Below are 22,375 nucleotides of genomic sequence, written 5' to 3' on the forward strand. Positions count from 1 at the left end.
AGCGCAAGAACGTCACCGAGGATGTTTTGGTGAGTTTGGTGTAGGCAGAGACACTTGAGGAAAACAGCTGCTCTGTGTTGTGAGATTTCATAGTCTACCTGTATGACATGAAGCTCAAACTGAGCCAAAGGAAACAGATGATGGATAAGCATGGAAGCTCAGCACTGCAGTTCTCCTGAGGCAAATCCCATGTCACACCCCAATCTTATGCTCTGTAGCGAAAACCTGACTTTGAGACATGTGAGCTACAAAGAACTGACAAGAATAAGGAGGAGATGCTAGAAGGTCTGATACAAGGAAAGAATATCAGCCACAGCTTGATGGAACTTAGAAGAGCTTTGTGAATTGATGTCTGCGCTGAAAGAAATGAAGTGGGCTTTGAAGTCAGAGCTTGAGTGCAGACCTAAAAGGCCGTGGAAAGTGAGGATTTCTACCTACCTGATGTAGTGCAGCCACAAAATGACATTAATGAACAGTCACATGAAGGTGTACAGGGTGCTCAGCAGAAGAGAGTAACTAAAGAGGATAAGAACTGTCTCCCAGAAGAGCAGTAGCAGCAAGGCTTTCCAGTCAAAGCCCTGCTCAAGTGAGACATATGGAACCACTTCAGACTGTTTAAGCACACTAATGTCAACTTTGCATCATCTAGGCTGCCTATGGCAGTGCTCTCAGGGGAGCTAGACCTTCTGGATCCTACCATCAAGTCTCTCACACAGTCAACAACCCAAAAGCTAAGACACCTGAAAACTTTGAAACTATAGTCCTGTTTTGTCAGGGCTGTACCGGTGGAACATTTTGCTTAAAACCAGTGAAGATGCAGGCAAAGAACAGAAACAGAAGTCCAGAGGTCATGCTTACACACCACCAGAAATTATGTTCTCATCAAATGGTCGTGTGTCCTTAGTAATGAAGAAGGAAGGTTCAGTTATACTGGACACATCAAGCAGACAAAGGACATCCACTTAATTTGACCTTTACTGAATCAAAGATGGTGTGGTAAGTGGGTAGATGCTGGAGAAGATCTGTGCAGCACAGAGCTAAAACCAGAGCTTGTCCTGCTGTACAGGGCACAATGGTTAAGGAGAAACACATTTTGTCATGCTTTGTTCTGTACCCTCAGAGCTGTTGTACTGTGTATCTCCCTGGCTATCATTATGAGGCCAGCTAACACCACCTTTTCTTGCCAGAGATCAAGAGAAGGCAAGTGCATAAGAAGCACAGTTTTCAAAAAATAATCCAGTGATTTAGCATCTTACAGCTCCATTAAAAACAAAAAAAGGAGGAGGGGCCTGTGTATTTTATTTTGCACGTAACCTCTAAATGTGTAACTTAATTTGGGAACAAGATATACCCTTCAAAATCAGTTACACCGCTAAAAATTGAGCAAATTTCCTTAAAAGAACACCAGGAAAATTGGTGTTCTTCCAATACTTTAAAACACCCTCTTCATTGAAACAATACAGAATTCAAAAAGGAGCACAACGTATTTCATAACTCGTTTTAGCACATCAGCATTTTAATTCATAATACCTACACTGGCAATAAAGCAGATGTTATAAAGCAGCCAAAACATGCTCCAAAACATATTGACATTAAATACAAAAATGGTTGTCACTGCTTTTATCTATCACACTCTTTTGAAATTCATATTGCTAACAAGACAAGAAATCACACATATCCTGCTCTTAAGAGGTAGGACACTCCTAGTACTCATGTTCCAGATGAAGAGGAAGTTATGTTAGTTTTTATTTTCTTGGCAATCCCTAAAATGCACAAAGATTAAAAGATGAAGTAAGAAGCAAGTTTTCAAAAGATCTTATCTGCAAAGGGAAAAGTCCTAAAAGCTATTATTTAAACAACAGAATTTCCTCTTCTTTGTCTTGATTTTCTGTGTGCTAATGTAGAAATGGAAGGTAACTTCTTTTAGATTTATTACCTCCTTTTCACAGAATCTGAAGACAGCTTAATATTTTTCCAGTTTTCCATTTACAGTATTTTAAGATTATTTAATGGAAACCTCTTAAACATTTGGTAACATCTCAGATCACACTCTCTAATGCCAACACTAGATACAGATTCAGTATTAAAACACAGAAAATATACCTGGGTTTGGAAGTGTTTAATTAATTCTGATTTAATATTTTAAATCAGAAAATACAAAGGCCCCAAGCTTCAAAAGAAACTATACCACAACAAAAAGGGCTACATTTCACCATAACTCAAACAGTTTGCCATTATCTTTCTGAGGATTCTATTTGTAGCTACATTTCAGAAAAAAATAAACACATGAAATTTAAAGAGAGAAAAAGAGATATATATATATTTCTAGACTCAGAACACTTATGAGCTTTATTATTGCATGACAGCACATAAGCAGTACAGGAAACAGCAGCAGGAACCTGCAGGCTCTGTAACAATTTGCAGCTTATATATGAATAGTTAAAATTATTAGATTTTTATTCCCCAAAGTAAAACGTTTTTGATTGCTCAATAATAGAGAACATTATTAGTCCATTAGTTACTTCTTTATTTAGAAGCCTCAGAAGACCAAAGAAGCACATGGGCTGAAACCATACTACATTTCAACCTTTTCATTTCCTTCCATTAGTGTCTGAAAGTAGCTAACAACCACAATTAAAAGCAGTAACTTCACTGTCAAAGGCCTCCTCTGAGCTAAGTCATTTGTACAAACCTCAGAAACTGTTACCAGGTGAACACATCACCCAGAAAAAGGGCACAAGGTGCTACTCAATAAGCACAGGAGATCTAAGGATAAAAATGAAAGGCAATTCATACTTGTTTTTACCCTCTACCATTCAACAAATAATCAATCATATACATGTTCTCCTTCCAGAAGTTTTTATTGATGGCATTTATTTCTTTTGAACCCTTAGCAAATTCTGTCAGAACTTTTCTACCAGCTGCTCCACAAAATGAGAGAGCAAACTGTCCAAAAGCAGCTTCGCTTTTGAGTAAATAGTTCAAAAAGGAAACAAACCAAAATCAAACCTTTTATGTTTCATAATGTAAAGCAGGAGCATGTTGGCATCATAGCATTGCCCAAAAGAAACGTCCTCTTTTCCTAAACAGCAAGTCTCACCTTGGTATACTCATCTTTGGCCTTGGTAAGCATCCGTAAGATATCCACTTCTTTGTTATTAGCAGAGTTCATAAGCATTGGGGACACTCCTGTTCCTGTGCCCTGCTGTGCTTTGAATTGTTCCTGCTGAGTGAGGCTGAAAGTTGGAGGGGAGAGGAGAATATACAAGACAAAAAACCAGATAAAATATAAAAAGTCTAACCACAACTACCGTGCAATGCTTAATTGAAACTCAAATATTTTTGTTTTCCCCCCATCTACATTAAAGCATGTATTAAAAAGACCTCTATTAAAAGATCTATATAAATCCATAATTTGACATGAGATCAATTTGCTCCCATCTTGAATACACCAGACCATAGAATAAAATTTCTGTAACTGAGTCACAATTTCTATATCCAGAAGGAGCAGGGAATTTATAGTGTTATTCAGTTCTGCTGGTGGTGGAGGATGGCAAACACACACAAATCAGGCATTAACTACTAGCAAATGACCAATTTCCTGCCCCAGCTGTTTTACTATTATTGTAGAATGCTGAGAATTAAAACACGCAGCCAATTGGCTGAGCAACAGGGTATTTTTTATCTATATGAAATACTGCTATTATAAACCACTACATGTGGTTTACATTTGCATGAATCCTCTGAAAACTAGGTTTTATTGTAGTAAATTACCAGTTTGAGAGCACCTAATCACCACCAACTGAAACTTGAGCTAGTTAACTAAAACGAGCTGTCAAAAACCTGGGTTTCCTGGGGTTCATTGCTTATTTCTGTAAATTCATCCCCATCAATTATTTCTTGGGTCACAACTGACTCATTTGAGAGCTGTAGGATATACAGTAAAACCAACAAACCCCACTAAACGAACCCTCACCACTGTCACAGTCAGTGTTTCACAATGTTTCGTCACCGCAAAATGAAAAGCAGCAGGTAGTACTTTAAAAAAGGATATACAGAGGAAACATGAGTACCTTCCCATCCAGTATTTTATCACAAATCCTACCTGGAACATAGCAGTAGAAGAGTTAGAGCACTTTGCTATGAATTGAGATGTGTGAGGATGAGCCCTGTGTGGACTTGTATGTGACATTTATGTGCCCAGGGCACATAAATGGGCTTTTGGGCACTTGGCAACTTTGGCAATCAAACTTGATGTCACTCCCTCAGCAAGCCTCTGGCTACAGAAGCTGTTAGGACTGAGACAGATGACCTGAAAAGGAGAGTTCCACAGGTCTTTGCACTGTGCTTTGTTAGCACCTAATACTGTCAGCTTGACTGTACCCACTTCCCATGGCTTCACTTGGGATGATAAAGACGTGGCTCTACATCATCCCTCCTCCTGTCCCTTGCAAGATTTGTAATGCAGTGATATGTCCAGCCCTGTATACCACAGGAAACTGGAATATCCAATCACTGCCTGTTCCTACCCAACCCCTTTAGTATATCCTCCACATTACAACTCTAAAAAATTTAGATTGCATATATTGATAAAATCTGTGAGACTTCAGCTCTTTCCTCCTCCAAGCAAACATTAAATCCTGCAGAACACAGTCATAAGAAAAGGCTCATTGCAAACAAGCCCATAATTAGGCTGCCTGAGGGCAGAGCAGAAGAATGAGCCTTGTCCATCCTGGACACATGAAGAAAGGAGTGAGAACGGAAAAAACTATCCATGACATTCTCATATTAAAAACTAGCTGAGAATATAGTCCTGTGTGATCTCCAACTTGACTGCAAAACTAAAGCTTCTGTAATATGTATAAAATAACAACATCTTTATGTACATGAAAGTAAGAAATTCAAAGATAATTGAAGTCTTGCTTTATATTCCAAAAACAAAGTGAATTTTGTGCATATCACTAAGAAATGAAGAAGCAGGAATTCAGTCATGATGTACAAACAGGACAAAACCCACAGAAATTGCATTAATATATTATGCCTTCAAGATAGCCTGCACTTACCTTGATTGAAGAAAAAAGGTAACAGTGACATTGAAAAACAAAATCTCCCCAAACCGAAAAATATATTAAACCCCCAAAGAATACAATTCTTCAAAACAGATCTCTGAGTCATCAGGAAATAAATCATATCAACTGTTACACTCGGATGTAGCCGGAAAGCTGCACTACAAATTAGGAAAAAGTATTGCAATACAGTGACTTATTTCTGATTATACAAAATGCAGGCTTGACAATTGCAACAAAGTTTATAAATACAGGTTTAAAGCAGAAAGGTACGATCATTCTAGAAATATAATGTGCATGTATGTACAGAAATACATACATAAAAAAGCACATAAAAAAAGTCTTGGTTACCCATCACTTACTTTTTCATGAGCTCTGCAATTCTTTGGCATTCTTCCTTATCATAAAACCAAATCCCATATATGGACACTGCAAATGCACATCAAACACAAACTATGAGAATCTCCTCAGACAGCAATTCTACCTGGTAGATATTTAAAAGTGACCTGTAAAGAAATTTTAAAATTTATTTCTGTCTTATGTTTTCCCCATCTATAAACAAAAAAAGACACCTGAGATCCTATAAAAATCAGAAAAGATCAAAGGCACATTTCTAAGCATGTAAATGACAAGCTCTTACATATTCAATAGAGGCAAAGGTATTTGATTCTTTTCTTCAGAACACTAAAGCAGCGGGGTTTATTTCTTTAAAATCTTTGTCATTTTTTTCAGTTGTCATATCACATCCATTAGACTCCAGTGACTAGCTTACTGCAGGGAGTGTTGCATGCATACATAAGTAGGAAAATCTGTTTAGCTTTCAACAGTGTTCAGGTCTGTCCTATCAAAGTTGTTGAAGTAGTAGGAACACAGCTCTGCCTCCCCGTAGATTTCCTATAATGCTGCCCATGATTTTCACCACAACAGAAGTAATTATCTGCAGCCAACCCCAAGATTAGAATTCTATGCATAAGTTTAGATCTTCACTAAAGTAAGGGTCTGCAGCAACAACAGATTTGAATTTACTAGTAGTTCAAGATTTTCAAACATACACACTGCTAATGAAACCATCATGATCATAAGAACCATAATGGGACTGTAGTTAGTGCAGGTTCTATAATCATCCTAAACAGGGAGCTTGTTCCACTCACAGCCATGTGATATAGCTCTGGTAAGATAGCCTGGGAATAAATCTACAACACTGTCTCAAAACAATCTGTCCACATTTGTCAGGGTAACTGTCCTAGTTTTAACCTCAGGCATCTGCTGTGAGAAGAGGAAGGCAGAAGCACAAAGGCTTAACACAGATCTTCCCACCTCTATCACCACAACCCTGTGCACCATCCATGTTCATGGCACCAAAGAGGTAGGTGCTGTGTTTCTTCCCCCTTCCCCCTCCTACCCTACAGCAGGCAAGAGTTTTCCCTTAACCTTACTAAGAAATGGCAGTTCTTAACATGTCTTCAAACACAGTAGTGGCCAGATTTCGTTTGAAAATTGGTTTCATTTGAAATGGATTGAGTACCTGCTTAAAAACAACTGCAACACTGACCCTGATGATGTAATATTTCCTTAGATCAGCAGAATCCAAAAGCAATAACTCCTTCAATTCCACTGAGCCAAACCCGTGGCACATGAAGTGTACATTGGCTTTGTTAGTGTTTGGAAAGAAAACGAATGCAAGACACAAGTGTAATATTTTTCTCCATTCCCCCTCAAATTTTTCAGCTGTGTATTGTCTTCTATAGAATCAAAAATGGTTCAAACTGTTTAATGCAGCACATTGGTGAAAAGTCTAAACTATCCCAAAAACCAAAAGGCACCCTGTAGAAATACAAAAATTGACTTTTAAAAGATGTACTGTCCTTTTTATGACTAATGAAAAGTGTGATGATTTCTATTATTCACCTAAAAAAGGCAAGTAACATAATACGCACCAGTGGTTCTACAAATATGCAACATAAGAGCTGAACTGCACAAATAATCTCAGTGTTTTTAACATAAATATTAAAATATGCATGAAAATATACATTAATATTCTAGCACATTCCAATAGGCATCCAATAGTAAATTGTGAATCTGTAGAAGAGTGTGTGAACTCACAAGGTTCCAAAACACCAACCTGTTATGCAAAACTACACATTCTTCTGATGAAACACATTTGAAAACTTATTGTCCAAATCACAACTAACCCTATATTCTTCAATCCAACAACACAGCAAGCAGACTGAGAGCCCCAGACAAATCAAATTTGTTTTAATCAAGATTCTTCTTTGTCATAAAAAAAATCTCCTGTGCTGAAGAGTAATGATGAAATTTTGGCCATCTGCTTCATCTTCTCAAATTTTTTTATGTCTGCCACAGCTGGTGGCACCATCAATATGAAACACAGGTTGAGCAGCTTCACCTTTTGGCCAACTGATCAAACATGTTATAGACTATTTATGAATATCTAATAAATCTGAATGCTGACAGTCCCTTGGAAATGCTGCAGGGCTTCTGACCATTAAAAGTTGAAAGACTGGAATCAACTACTGTTGGAATCAACAGTAAACTGTTTACTAGTTTACTTCAACTCAGTGACAAACACAAGTAAACTGTCTGATAACCAGTATAACAGATCAGTTCGGATTCTACAGAACTACAACTAATATTTTGAAATAGAATTCCAACAAATACAAACCCATTTCAGATCACAGAATAAGGACACTGAGTCTGTCCCACCAAACCAAATCACCACCCTTAACTCCAGCTTTAAGTCAGGATACTGCAGAGCCAGAGACCTTCAGCCTAGATGTCAGCTGAGCTTCAAACCCACTCACAGTTACCTTCTCACCTCAGTTAAATGGTACTTTCAACTCAGATTAGGAAGCACGGCTGAAAGCGAGCTAAGACCAAAGCCCAACAACCTCTGAGCTTACAGCTCACCCAGTCGGGAGTGAAATCTTTCAGAAGTGGACAGTTCTACCCTTCTTCCTTCCACACTTCTTCCATCTGCCCAGAACAGACAAACACTTCAGAAATACACTGAGAAATAACCACTCAGCTGCTCCATTTGTGGCAGCACAACATACTATGAACTCTTTCATGCGTGTGAGAATGAGGTACTGGTGAGAAGGAAGTAAATTGTGGGAATCTGAGATACCTGGAGTAACCATGGTGTAAATTCACACTACAGTACTACGTTCTGCTATAAGCTGCATTTAAGGGAGAAAAAAGTATAAATAGTAGCAGTAAAAATGTGTATTAATGGCCTCCACCTTGATTAATGATGAACACAAAATGGCAAAAAGAGTTCTGATGTGCGTGACAACACATAAAACCCCACGAGCAGAAAAAGAACCCAAGATGATTTTGAACTGTAACTGTCAAGTGGTGAACCTGGCACACTTGTACACACACAATAACAATTTCACTGCAAGCTTTCTACCATCCTGAAAACACTGCATGTCTTATCAGGATTAAATCTAAACAGATTACTTTTATCTGCCTTCCCTTTCTATCAGACTGTTTGACAAAACTGAATTCCTGATCGAAGTATCATCTGCAGAGTGGTAATTTCACTAAAATATTCACATCAAAAATACATCATGAAACAGCAGAGGAAAAAGTAAATTTTTTCTACTGCTGCACAGAAGAGGAAATATTAAGTCACTTTTAGGCCCAGCTTCAACCAGAAAGTTACCGAAGAAGAGATTATTGTAAAAAACAGAAAAAAAAAATCAAAGTCAATTGATGACATTAAAGGAAAAAGAAAGCACCAAAATTACAATGTTCTTAACAAGATTACACAAAGCTAGAAGGATATAATGCAGCTATCGAATCAAGAAGATCCAATTAATATTGAATGGGAAGCTAAATAAATGACTAAAATAATCTAATTGAAATTATTAAATATTAAGGGATATCAGTCTTTGGAATTTTTAGAATTTGAAAAAGGTAGACTACTCATAAATCAAAACTGAAGAATTTTAACAAAATCTGTGAAGCTCCTTTAATAGCTCAGTGGTTGAATTTCAAGAAGTACACTATTTAAGTTTTAAATCACGACTTCAGAGCCAATTCTACAGCTTCCGCCTTACAATTTTCATTTTTTGGCTATGGATTTCTCCTGTCCTCACAAACACTAGAGCACTTGATACTATTTATAAGCAGAAGCTGACAGCTGCTATCTACCAGAATTATGGATAACAATTTCTAACCTCTCAGTATTTGAAGCATTTATTTAGTTATTATGATAATGCAGAATTTCCTATCAACTTGAATCATTCACGTTAAGTATTCTATTACAAAGGACATTTGTAAGATTATTTGTTTTACTCCTTATTTTTCCAGCTATTAGCTTTTTTTGCCTTCTATTGGCTAGATGTTTCCATTACCAAAGTTCTTCTTTCAGCATACCTGGAACACACGATTTTTAAGCTATTGCTGCACAGACTGTATAAAGTATTTAAGATTGGTAAAAATTAATACGGAAATAACTACTTACTAGAGACTCCCCCATACCCTGCTGGTATTATAAATACATAAATAAAATTGTTCTTAAACGTTCATATTTTATATCATGCTTCTTAAGGTACTTTATTCCCTAGGTATGGTCTAGACTCTTGCTCCTGAATATGTAAATCCATGCTTCTGCTATATTAAAAAGCAGTTTCTGTACACACATCTTACATGGCAGCCAGACACCTTCATGTTGGTTGTCTTTTCTCTTTGCTGTCTACCATTCCTGTAATATTTGTCTCTTCAGCAAACTATCAATGCTTGCATACCTTCTCCTAGTACTTTTTAAAATACTGCAGCCCCCAATTTGCAGCACCTACCGAAAAAGGAACCAAAGTGAGTTATATCCACAATAATAATTTTTAATCTACCAGTTCTTCGCCTAAAACATGAACTAAAGCATGCCATGTTAATTTTGTGCTCCTCTAGTCCGATGTAAATGTGTTTCTTTTGCCCATGATGTTTACAGTCACAGTACAAGCATATGATGTTCCACCTGCTTTGCTCAGGCTCAAGAGGTGCAGGAAACTTGCCTGTTGAAGCTCTACAACACAATGCAAGAGAGGACTGCAACAAAGGAAAACAAATACAAAAAAACCTGCAGCTGAGGCAACTGCACACTGTCTTGGAAAGCTGAATTCCATCTCTGATGCTGCCCCAGAGATGTTGTGCAACGCTACACAAGCTGTGAAATGTCATCTTAAGTGGCTGCACTGACTGTGTGTGCCGCATTTCCCAGTGTTTGATTTGAGATCCCAGACCTCTGGGTAAGATTTGAGTGCATGACCTGCAAAAACACCAGCTACTTACGAGCACAATCAAATCCAAGTCTGTAGGAAGTGGTTTTGATAATGTGAATAATAAGTATACTGGAAAACTTTGGCTCAAATAATAGAAGTCAGGCACCCCTTATTTAATTGGTCTCTGTAATTTTAACTACTCTGCCCTAGGATCCCAATTTGTAAAACGGGGAGAATAATGTTTCTAACCTGAGCAAGGTAAAAAAGTTCAGTTTGTTCACAAGTTATCAGCTCTTATACTGATTATTTTTGCAGAAAACAACAAGAAAAAAGCAATTAATAATTCTGTCCCTAGCGCAGTGGCATATAACAAAGCAAGAGACCCATGTGTCAGTTATGAGAAAAAAGCCAGAACACTGAGTAGCCACTCTTCATGTGAACATCATTCTGACTGTTTGATAACTGAAACAAAGTCCTTATTGCAAAAGAAAATGATCATGTGATATAAAATTCCATGAACAGAGAGATCACACAAGCAACACTAATTTTGCTATTTCCTAGTTTAAGAGTCAAAGTTCTTCTAGCTTCTAACTAGAAGCTAGTTAGAAGTTCTTTCAAACACAACATTTTGCTTAGGTCTTTAGGTACTTAAAACCAAAACACTAGAAAAAAAATTTAAATTTTATCCTGTTATACCATATTGATAGTAATGTGGCCCATCAACAGGACTGGAATTTTTAGATCTCTTCCTCCTCTACATTGTGCAAAGCTGCACAATACAACATATATATTAAAAATGTATTTGCTTCTAAATAATGGAAATACAGCTCTAGATATATATTGTTATTTCAGGAGGTTTTTAAAGGGGAACCAAAACTTTTATGACTCCTCAGGCACAAAAACGTCAATAAACTGAAGCAAGGGAAGAGTTTTTCAGGTTACAAAAACGTGTACTTTGATATGAGCTTAACCTAAATTCCTAAAAAGCTCTGAAAAGACCCAATCTGTTAAATCATCAGACACTTGTTCTTTCATTTAAAGGTTGATAAAGCTCCTAATCCACTTACTTGGGGAACTGCTAATAAAGAGAGGGAAAAGGATGACTTGGTATTTTCGTTATTTCAAATGTTTAAAATATTAAATACAAACAGGCAAGGAAAAAAACAAACACCAAACCAACCAAACCAGTTAAAGGGAAAAGAATCCTACTTGGAGACATGTTAATGCAGAGCAATGATCAGACACAGAGAGCGAAAATATGCAACAACAAAACCCCCAAGAAAATGAAAAAGCCCCTCAAAACCCCTTCCCCCAAAAGCAAATGTTTTGAGAGTGGGCAATGATTGGCAACACTACTGAAGTCAAGAAAAAGTTCCTCACCACCATCTGTTTAATTGTGCCTGGAACTATGCCTTAAAAATCAACATAAGAAACAATTTTTGTTAATGGAATGGACCCTGAAATGTCCTTGCCATCTTCTACCAGTCACAAAAGTTGGGTGACTAATTTGCAGACTTCCAGATAGAGCCAGCAAATATTTCTGATTTCAGGAGGCAAAAAAAGGGACAACACAGAGATAGTGAATTGTTTACTAAATAATGTCTGTGGCACTACTGTGACAGCCTGACTTCAGGCAGATTTTTAATCAAAATTTATCAGAAATTCTTTATGGTAAAAAAATCAACTCTGTAGCAGAGACACAAAATTAGCTCACTGGAACGCCCCCTAAAATAGCCTCAAAGCTAAAGTTCTGTTAGTACTGTAGGAAAATTTAAAGTCCATTGATCCATATATTTCCATAAAGCTCAGCAGATGTAAGAGTCCATCAGCAGGTTCTTTACTTTTTTTGGAAAAGAGCCCAAATGCAAACTGTATTTGCAAGATTTCCTGTAAAAATGCATTCTGTTGATGCTACGAGAAATTTTTAGTCACGACACAGGAATAGCTTCTATGTTATGATCCATCTGGCTTAGTGCATTTATTTTTTTCCCCACACCACTGGTTTTCCAGTCACACCTCCTGCCATTGCATCATCAGTTCCAAATAATTTTTAGATCAGGATGGTGTGTGACACTGAAATTAAGGCAGGAAGTCTGTAAATGCCAGGCTATCAACTTCTTAAATAACAAGTTGTTCTTAATAAATCTTTTATTGTTCTTATTTATAAGCTGCTCTTAAGTAACAAGTGGTTCTCATTACTATTTCACAATAGACTTCAGAAATGTCCCCATCAAACTGGAGCTGGAGCTCCTCTGCCTTTTGTGATGGAAAAGACTAAAGAGTCTCACTCAAGGAGTGTAAAAGCTAAGTGAAGAGGTATTAAGATAAACAAATGGTGGGTGAAAGTTCTGTTCTAGTTCTGATATAGAAAAATGAGAGATAGACACTGACTTTAGAAAGGCAAGTAAGTAAGTCTGCAGCAAAACTAAAAGCTGCATCCAAATAACCTCAGACAACAAAAGCAACCTTCCTGTGAAATAAAGGAGAAAGGCTTAGTGGAAAGAAATCCATAGCCCCTCAACATCTGAAACTATTACCTTTATTAGCTCTATATTCTCTGCTAACTTTCTAAAGCAAACAACAAAACATCTTCAATACACTGAAAGGAAGCCAGGCCCTGATCTACAGGAATCATCTGAACAAAAATGCCTTGCACAAATCTAGGCTAAATATAGATCCATGTTTTCTATCAGCAGAAAAGCTTACACTAACATAAGACTATCACAGTTAGAAGCATTTAAACTAGAAACCACACTCTTTTCTTGATTCTCTGCGTCTCACATTATACCTAGAACTGAAAAGCAATGAGAACTTTCCTGGAGACAAAAAAATATTGCTCTCATTTGAAAGAACAGGAAGGAGAGCTGCCTTCTGCATCTCAATTTCCATCCTGCCTCCCATTATGTTAAGAAAAGCAGCAGTTTCCATGTTTCTCTTGGAGTATCTGGGCTTCCAGTCCCGTGGGGATAAAGCCTCCTCTACTGTCTGTGCCACACACGGTTGGTAGAGGACTCCTCAGGATCTGAACATCACGGTTTTCATTTATAATTTAGTCCAATCTAAGAATACGTTCCCAATTACTTTTAAAGTGCATCTCTGAGGTACCTGCCAAAGGTTAAAGTACACCTCTAATTCCAGAGCTAGAGCCGAGTTCAAGGTCAAGTTATTTTCCAAACTCTGATGATTCCATTTTTCCAGTATAATAGAAGAGAGAGGGAAAAAAAGAAGATTATTTTAACCTCAAATAGGTGTTCAATAGCATGTGATTTTTTCCTGAAACCTGAGTTTTTGCTGTAATCAGTCTGATGTGCTGTCACTCCCACAAAATAATGAACAACTTCAAAAAGGACTTCATGACGAAAATAAGCAACTTTAACTATAGAAGATGTTTCTAATTCTGACTGTTGTGATCTCATCTCTTATTTCTTCACTGCATACCTTCAGATCCTAAGTAATGGAAATACACTTGCAGATCTGGACTAAGTTCTTGGTCTGTAACAACAGAAGTCTTAGTTACTGGTATATACTTGTTCTTATAACAAGAAACACCTTAAGATTAAGAGAATTTTAAAAACCCCACTTCTGTATTTTTCTGTTTCCATACTCTGTACACACCACCACTTTGGAAGCAGGCAATTTGTTCATTTTTCCTACACCATCTCTATTCTGAAATGGTTAGAAAAAGAATAAAAAAAATCCACACAGAAATAGGCAAAAGTAAAGTCAACTACTCCTCCTGAGATTTTAAACGTTTACCTCATATTTACAGCATATCTTACATATTTCCTTTTATTGCTTTGCCACAGCCATATTCAACACATCAAAGAATTCTTCTCTACTACTCTGTAGCCATTCCTTCTCTTGCAGTCAGCTGTTACACTGCCTTCAGTGACATCTGCTTGTCTGTAGAGCTGCAGTTGGAAATTTTTAAGTACGTGCAATTTTTAGTGATCTAACACAATTTCACAGGCCCAGAAAGGCTTTTCCTTGTTCTCACATAATGACAGGCAAACAGTAATAGGTTTGCTCCAGCTGTGGGTTGGTTCACACTGTGCTCCCAAGATAAATTTCAGTAGATGACTGCGCCCCTGAACCCTTTATCATTCACATATGGCCACTGCATTTTTGCATGCTTGAAAGCTGAATGATCATTAAAGTATGAACAGAAATGTTTCATCTATATTTTTCTTGTGAAATTGCAGTTTAGTAATTTCTTTCATGAAGATACAAACACCACCTCCTCGAACTACCTCGTTGCTTTTTTCTTCTGATTACTGTAATTATTTTTACACATATTTGTATATCTTTTAAAATTGTATTTTAACTACTGAAGTCAGTGTTCAGATTACTTACTTGTTTACTGATTTTTCTGCATTCTTGAACACAAGGCATTCTATGTGAGCATAAGTACAAAGGGAGAAACAGCCTGTACCCCTGAGATCAAGTTTGCCACTGAGAAAATGCAATTTCAGCAGTAAACATTTCCTTACTTTAGACCTGTAATCCAACAACACCCCCCCCCCCATTTATCAAAATAATTTTATATTAGCAGCTAGACATTTCACAACAGCAGCACTGGGAGGTACCCTGCAACTCTGAATCCATGAATATACACTAGACATATAGTTGAATTTAAATAAAAATTTGGAATTTTGCACTGGATTATTTTTACTACAGCAATTGTATTATTTTCACACAGAAAGTAAAAATGCATATTTCATTTTGCTTCAGAACTTAGAAGTATTTTATTAGCTCATCTATAATCCTTTAGGAATAAAATATATCTTCTGCTTCCTCAGTCTTTCCTCTCCTTCAGCTTTTAACTCTCAGTGCAGATTTGAACATCTACTTTGTTTTCTGATAGAGAATGTTAGAGAGAGAAATATTCATGTGAGAGAAACCAGAATAAAAAAAGAGATAATAAAAAGAAAGCAGTAAAGCCCTGCAGGAAGGCATATGATACCTTACATAAAAATCCAATGTTATTTCTCTCCTTTTTCTAATTATTATGAAATTTCATTAACTTCTTAATTGAGAGATGCTACACATTCCCATGTAGAGAATGTAACACTGTATGTTACTTAGCAAATAATACTAAAATTTTACAGAAAGGCAGTTTGTTTGGCAGAGACAAAGAACTGGTGGAGCTCATCAAAGTGAAAGTCCATATCCTGGCTAAGACAATGACCAACACCAGATGATTCACAGCAAGAATCTTCCTTGTCCCTTTATTGCTGACTTCTGACCTGAAGCATATGTCTTACATCTCTTACCTTTTTTTCTCCTGGCTACAGAATCTCTGGTTGGTTTTATTCATATAAATAATATCTCTGCTTTGCAAAAGGATTACTGAAACAGGCCCCAAAAGACCTAGGCCTATGTATGTCCAAAATAATGAATCTAGCAGGTAAAACCCACTGGGGTATTTTATGATTGATTTTAAGCAACTCTTTATGACATGAAAAGTTTATATTTTATTAAAGCAAGCTCTGTGCAGCAAAACCAACAACTGGGCTGCAGCCACAACCATTAAAGCAGAGCAGACAGCAGGCATCAAGCCCAATGCTGTTACTAGTTTGTAAGGCAGTTAAGTCAAAAAAGCAACCCTGCATTAGCAGCCTGAGTGGAATTCCACTGGAGCACTCGCACTGTGTTTCTGTATATAACACATTCCTTGTCCTTTAAAGGCTATGCTATCTTACACTTGGGAAGGGTTTCTTTCCTTTTGCCTCCTGTAATTGAAAAGCATTGTTTACTGCCGATTTAAGGCTTGTTTTGACGAAGGGAGCGCTGATGAGGCACTCAAGAGCTCCTATTAAATCAATGTTAGACAGAAGTGAGCAGCTTGTATATGCGCTGTGGGATGCGCTCGCTCACATATTTATCTTCCATGTTTTCAGAGAAGGTTACAAATATTTTTATATATATACACACACATATAAAAGAGCACAAGTGAGCAAGCTCACATTCCAAGAGAAGTTTTCTGGCTATGTCAGGAGCGAAGTCCACCCTCTGCTAGACAAACCTATTTTTTTTCAAGCACAAGAGGATATTATCAGAGAAGTCCGTGCTGATATACAGAAACCAGAGATCGTCGTGGCTCGGTGAGGTGATGAGCTGACGGGTGGATGGCGCCCATTATCTTCACTCCTCAATCCAAGTTTTCCTGAAAAACGACAGGGGGAGGAGAAGGCTCCAACTGAGCATAAGGCACAGAGGACAAGGAAAGGATTAGGAGTGAAGAGCAAGAAAAGGAAGGATAACGCAAGAGATATTGCAGAGGTTTCAAAGAGCTAGCAAATAGCTTCTAGATTAAAAGATCCAGTTGTCACTAACTTAAAGTAGCGTTCAAGCTTTAACTTCTGCACAAGGCTATTGCATAAAATAACTCAGAAGCAAGAAAAAGTTGACCAAAAGGAATGTGCCTTTTCTGTCTATAGAAAACATACTTAGGTTCAGCTGTTTCAGCGCTCCTTGGAATTTTAACATGTTTCAAGCCTTGGTTCGGCAAGCGTATCACCCGCTCCCCAGCCACCAGCCAGGGGAGCCTGACACGAAGTATAAGGGGAAGCTGGTGCATGAAACTCAGCTGAACTGCTTCTACATCAAACCTGGAGGTAAGATAAAGTTGTGTGCACAGGAATTGTACTGTTCTCTACCTGCTGCGATGAGTATTGCCCTCCCTATTTAAACAGAGCAACCTGTATAATGTAGGAGACTACACTAATAACTTAGAGTAATATTTGGTGATAATGTACTGTGAACTCCTGAATGTGTGTTCGTGCCACCACAGGATTTAGATAATTCTGGTAGTTCTCAAAGCTGTGGAGTTAAGTAGATGAATGGCTTCTCTTAGTAATATATTGTATTTTGAGCATCTAGTGAACGTGGCTTTCCAACTCCCACCGTGACACGATAAAAAAAAAAAAAAAAGGAATGCAAGTATAAGGAAAAAGAAAGATAAAGGTTTTTGGGGTTTTTTTTGGACAAAGAGGCTGAGAAGTTTAAAACATACAAAAGCTGGAAACACTAAATACGTGTGTTAGCATGTGAAGGGATTAAGCTGAAAAGGCGGTTATGCAAGAGATTGCTGAAAGCAACTTGCTCTGTAATATTCTCATTTGCAGAAGAAATATGCAGGCATTCAGGTACGTGTTTACCCTGATCTTGAAACACTCACCATTTTATGCTATACAAGGTGTGTGTGTGAAGTAGAGGGTATACAGGTAGTCACATGAAAATAACCTCTCTGGAAAAAAAAAATAATTATCTGTTCCAACTTGAACCCTTGAGCTTTGCTGCATCATATGCCTGTCTTATCTCGAAAAGATGTCCGGAATTCCCAGCACTGGCAGTACACTCTCAACACTGAACCTCCAGACAAGCTAATATCTTGCTTATATGCTGACATCCATAAATGGGAAACAAAGACTGTGTCTAGCAGATACATGCAGTATTGCTCTCCTTCCACTCTAGACAGGAACTCATCCACAACAGCAGGGTGCTTGATACATGTTTTTAATTCTGCTCCATGTAACTTCTCCTACGAATTTGTTTGCTCAGGCAGAGATATAATTCCACCATACACAAAATAATTACCAGCCATCAAAAAACTACATAGCTTTGTTATCTTAGCTCCTTAGCCCGTTTCTTCTCACTTGGCATATAGTTACTCTGACTTTCAGACTGGACTCCATCGTCACACAGAACTGAAAACCTGCTTTAGGATTACTGCACTTCTTTTCCTTACACTCAGTTTTGACCACCCTCAAGGCACAACAGAAATACATCATTAGAGCAAAAAGATGGCTGCAGTCATCACAGTTACAGCTGCAAAAAGCCACTTCACGAAGGCAAAACCATTCTAAATCGTTTGCTTTGCTCAGTCAAAGGCTTTCACACCAGGTAACAAATCCTCAGGGTAGGAAGGGTGAGGAAGAAACAACTAAAACATCCTTTCAAGAAAGTCTGAATAGAAATACCTATTTCTATGCTGTGTTGGGTGGAGTGACAAGGGACAGGGTGTTACACATCCAAACTTATGTCTTAAACTTAAGGCCTTCAGAACTGGTATCTACAAATTCCCCTGAAAAACATAGGTTTTATTTAGTTTTAAGGAAAACAGATAAGGCAGAACCGGAAAAACTAAATTTAGAAACACTTACTAGTACAAACAATTTTTCTTTAAAAACAACAAACAAAAAGGGATATTGCAGTTCCCCCTCTTCTTTTGTTTTTTTTTTTTCATTGGAACCCTAAAAACCTAAATCACAGAACATTTACTCTCCACAATAAGCAGAAAAAACCCCAAACACTCTTAAGTAGAATTAACCAATATCTGCTAATCCTAGAATCACAATAATAATTTAGTTTGGTTGGGACCTCTGCAGGTCATTTATTCCAGGGCTGGCTTCAGTAAGAGAGAGACTTAGGAAAAGAAAAAATTGTGATCAACTAAAAGTTTCCACAGAAAACAATATCCTATGGCACTTTTTCAGTCAATTTATTTTTAATCAATTTGCATTTATGCATACTTCTTTAAAACAAATTCTCCTGTTCCTCTCGCTACATTGAAAATCCACTTCTTCCATAGATTTGAGCCGAGTTTAGTTATAAAACCAGGTGTATCAGCTTTTGTACTCTAGAACAGGCAAGCCAAATAACCACTAGACAGCAAAATCACAACTCCTGATCTTAAAACTCACTTGCTTTGAGCCTGAACTGCTGCACATCCATCCATACTCGACTGCAAAGTAGTATTAAGTTATGCCATCAAGTTACAATAATACTTTTATATCTCAGCAGGTGGGCATTCAAGATTTTCAGGCATCCTTGAAAATTAAAATGAGGTAGAAAGCACAAGGATCTAATGTATAAATGTACATATTTTATGGTTTTAGTTATAAAAATGTAAATTGGTATCTATACCACTTCCGAGGCGCAGTTTATTATTTTTCTTGACATTCTGAAGCAAATTTTACCATTTTCTAAGCACATTAAAATCATCAGTTAGTTGAAATACAGACCACAAAGGGAGGAACTATATGGGAAACATAGTAGGAAATTAGTAATGCCTTTAAATATGCTTTTGTAAGCTAGCCTATGAACACATAATTTTTGAGTGTAGGTAGAAGAAAGTCAATTAACTGAGTACTAGAGAGCATCCCACATGAAAAAACATAAATCATCACTATGCACTTGATAAATAGAGGCAGTAAGAAACTTGCTTGCTTCTCTCAAGAAAATTTGCACTTGACAAACTCTAAAGCAGTTAAGCTGGACACAAACTGTATAACAGGTTTCAGGAAAAAAAAGCAAACAACATGACAAAGCTCATGCTGCAACTTTCATTTTCTGGGTTTAGAATTAACTCTTAGTAAAACATTAATTATCTTCAGCATGTATATTTTCTTTTGAAACTTAAGAAAGGGAAGTAATACCTATGCTTGTTGGGTATGTGTTACCATTCCAACACTCTCAGCAAAACTGAGGTTTCACTTTAAGGTCAGGAACACTCAGGGAAGACAATCGTGACCTCTGCTGTTGTTCTGTCTTGCTGGATACATGATGAATTTTTATAATGCTGATCAAAGGAGAGAAATTGGAATGGAGAGAAGGAGGAGAGGTTTGTTTATATCTCTGAGACAAAAATGTCTCCAAGGACAGAACCGCAGGTAAACCACAAGCATTCGTATTCTGAACAAGTGGCAGTAGTCAGCCCAGGCAGACTTCTTAAAAAAACCTTTACCCAAATCTGTTTAACAAAAAAAAAACAGGCTGAGAAGAATATACCCCTAAAGAGGGCAAGGCCCTTCTACCAAAATCACTTTGAATTTCTATAGTTTTAGCTTGCACTTTCGTTCCAAATTGACAAACATTTTTCAAAGAGTTTTAAACTACAGAAATATTTTCAACAAAACATGCAGGTTGTAGCAGGCCAGAATAATAATTCTGCAATCAAACTTAACCTCAAAAAAATTGTTTTAAGTTATTCAGCTGTGACAAAAACACTGCATTTGCTTAATGATGCAGCAACAGAAAGCCATGTCATACTTCTGAATTAGTAGACCACTGATTTTAGAGAAAAATAATACAAATCGAATGAAGTTAAAAACACTTCAAGGTATTTGTTTCAAAATTCTGAAAAACAAATGAGCATTTGGGGAATAATCAGCTGAATACACGTTGCAATTTACTGCTTTCATCATGTCAGGTTTTTTGTAATTGGACTAGATACTGTATGTTGGCAGGCAGGAGGCTGATAAATAAGGCTCTCCATTCTAAACTGAACCAAAAACCAAAGAGAAACTCTACTACCTCATAAAAACAAAGCCTGGAATATCTATTTCGCCTGTCTCAATGGAAACAACTGAGCAAGTAGTAGTTTACTGGTCAATTTGCAGAAGGCTGAATCTAAATATATACACAAATAAATTTAACCACCAAATGCTGCTTTCATTCTCGATTAAAAACACATTTCAGAAGAAAGAAGAGACCTGAAACACCATGTTACAGAATATATAATGTAATATAGACTGGAAACATATTTCAGGGTAAACAAGACACTATGATGCCCAAAAGAGGATTGGTTTCCATGATATATTAACTTTTACATATCACTCAGATTCTCCTAGTGTTGTCTCCTACTTTTCCTTCCAAAGTAAATTTTTAACAGCCTTCAAACTAAGAAATGCTACTTGCAGGGTCACTGGGTCTTCAGAAATGCCTGCAGAGGCAGGACACTTGTTATCCATTTAGTATTTTTTACCAGGATGTATTTACTCAGAAGGGTGAACTAAAATGAGGCACAATCAGTCTCAAAAGAAGATGAGTTGTTCTATTTAAGAGGGCCCTTGGATGCTGTAATTTAGAATTCAAGAATGAAATATAATAGTTTGAGAAGAATATACACCATTGTCTTTTCCTAAACATTTTACAATCACTTGTCCCCAGGGATACATTTGGAAAAATTGTCATACAAAATAATTATGACCTACACGGGAAGGAAAAAAAACCAAAACCAAACCACAAACAAAAAACCCACAAAACTTCTTTGGACAGCTGGCAAACTTCCCTCTCCCTTCCATCCCATCTACTGGACATCTTTGCAGTGTAGAAATCTGGGAAAATATACAGTTTTCAGGGTTCTGACAGACATATGGACAACTGGACAACTGAAACAAGTACGAGCTTATGTATGTCTCACATGTGCCTGGGCAGGTTTGACAAAAACAGGCACGTCTGGTCTGCTTTTGGACCACTTACTGAGCCTCTGCTAAGGCTCAAATTCAGGAGACACATCTGACTAGAAAGGCTTCATTCTGCTTCAAGCCCAGGAGATGACATGATCAAAGGCCTTGCTACAAATGTGGCACAGAAATGAAAAGCAACTGCTCTGCCGATAGGTACAGAAACTTGTTATAAAGTATTTGTCAATCTGCCACACAATTTCTTTCTCCACTTGTTATAGCAGAAAAGCACCCAATTAACCTGTATCAGATCATTGTCACAATTAGCACACTATTTTAAGGTAGGATCTTGTGTTCTTCTCTGGCAGCTGAAATGCTCAAGGTGAAGCTAACTCTGAGATATACAACTTACTATTGACCAAATTCTCTGTGTCCTGTAAGCATGAAAAACAGTATTCAGCAATGAAAAGCTAAATCAGTCAACTGAGGATATAATTCACTGACCCAGTACAAAGGCATAAACACCTGGTACAATACACAGTGAGGAATAGCTGTAATTATTATATAGCTGATCAGTGCTAAAGAGAGAAAATTAAGTCTATTTACTCAATAATTTACCATCATGTATTTCTTCTCAACTATCTCATATTATTCTGCACCAAGGCTTAAGCAACAGGCTCTAAACATTGGTTTTCACAATAAATATCACCAAAAACCAACGAAAAAAGTAGTAATTATGTAGTTAAGATTATTCAAGCATAGAACCTAGGAAATTTTTTAAACCCCTTAGAACTGTTAGATGATCTAAACCAAAACAGGACTCCTGTCTTGCTCTCATAAAACAAGCATCTAAAATTGCAGTTAACTACATAAGTTT

The 22,375-nt window shown here is 37.2% G+C and overlaps 1 protein-coding gene across 4 annotated transcripts in view; it reads right to left on the minus strand.

Annotated features, from left to right (window-relative positions):
* The window catches only part of DCP1B (decapping mRNA 1B), a 54,462-nt gene that overhangs the window by 25,164 nt on the left and 6,923 nt on the right, over positions 1-22,375 (minus strand). For all 4 annotated transcript variants that reach the window (XR_004357100.1, XM_032687983.1, XM_032687985.1 and 1 more), the window contains exons 4-5: positions 5,429-5,495; positions 3,101-3,236 (exon numbers count right to left, since the gene is read on the minus strand). Coding sequence is in view for 3 of the 4 variants with exons in the window: in XM_032687983.1 (XP_032543874.1) it covers positions 3,101-3,236; positions 5,429-5,495 (203 nt within the window). In the remaining variant the exon portion in view is untranslated. The remainder of the gene's footprint in view (positions 1-3,100; positions 3,237-5,428; positions 5,496-22,375) is intronic.

The sequence above is a fragment of the Chiroxiphia lanceolata genome, chromosome 5, assembly GCF_009829145.1.
Source record: "Chiroxiphia lanceolata isolate bChiLan1 chromosome 5, bChiLan1.pri, whole genome shotgun sequence".
NCBI classification, from domain to species: Eukaryota; Metazoa; Chordata; class Aves; order Passeriformes; family Pipridae; genus Chiroxiphia; species Chiroxiphia lanceolata.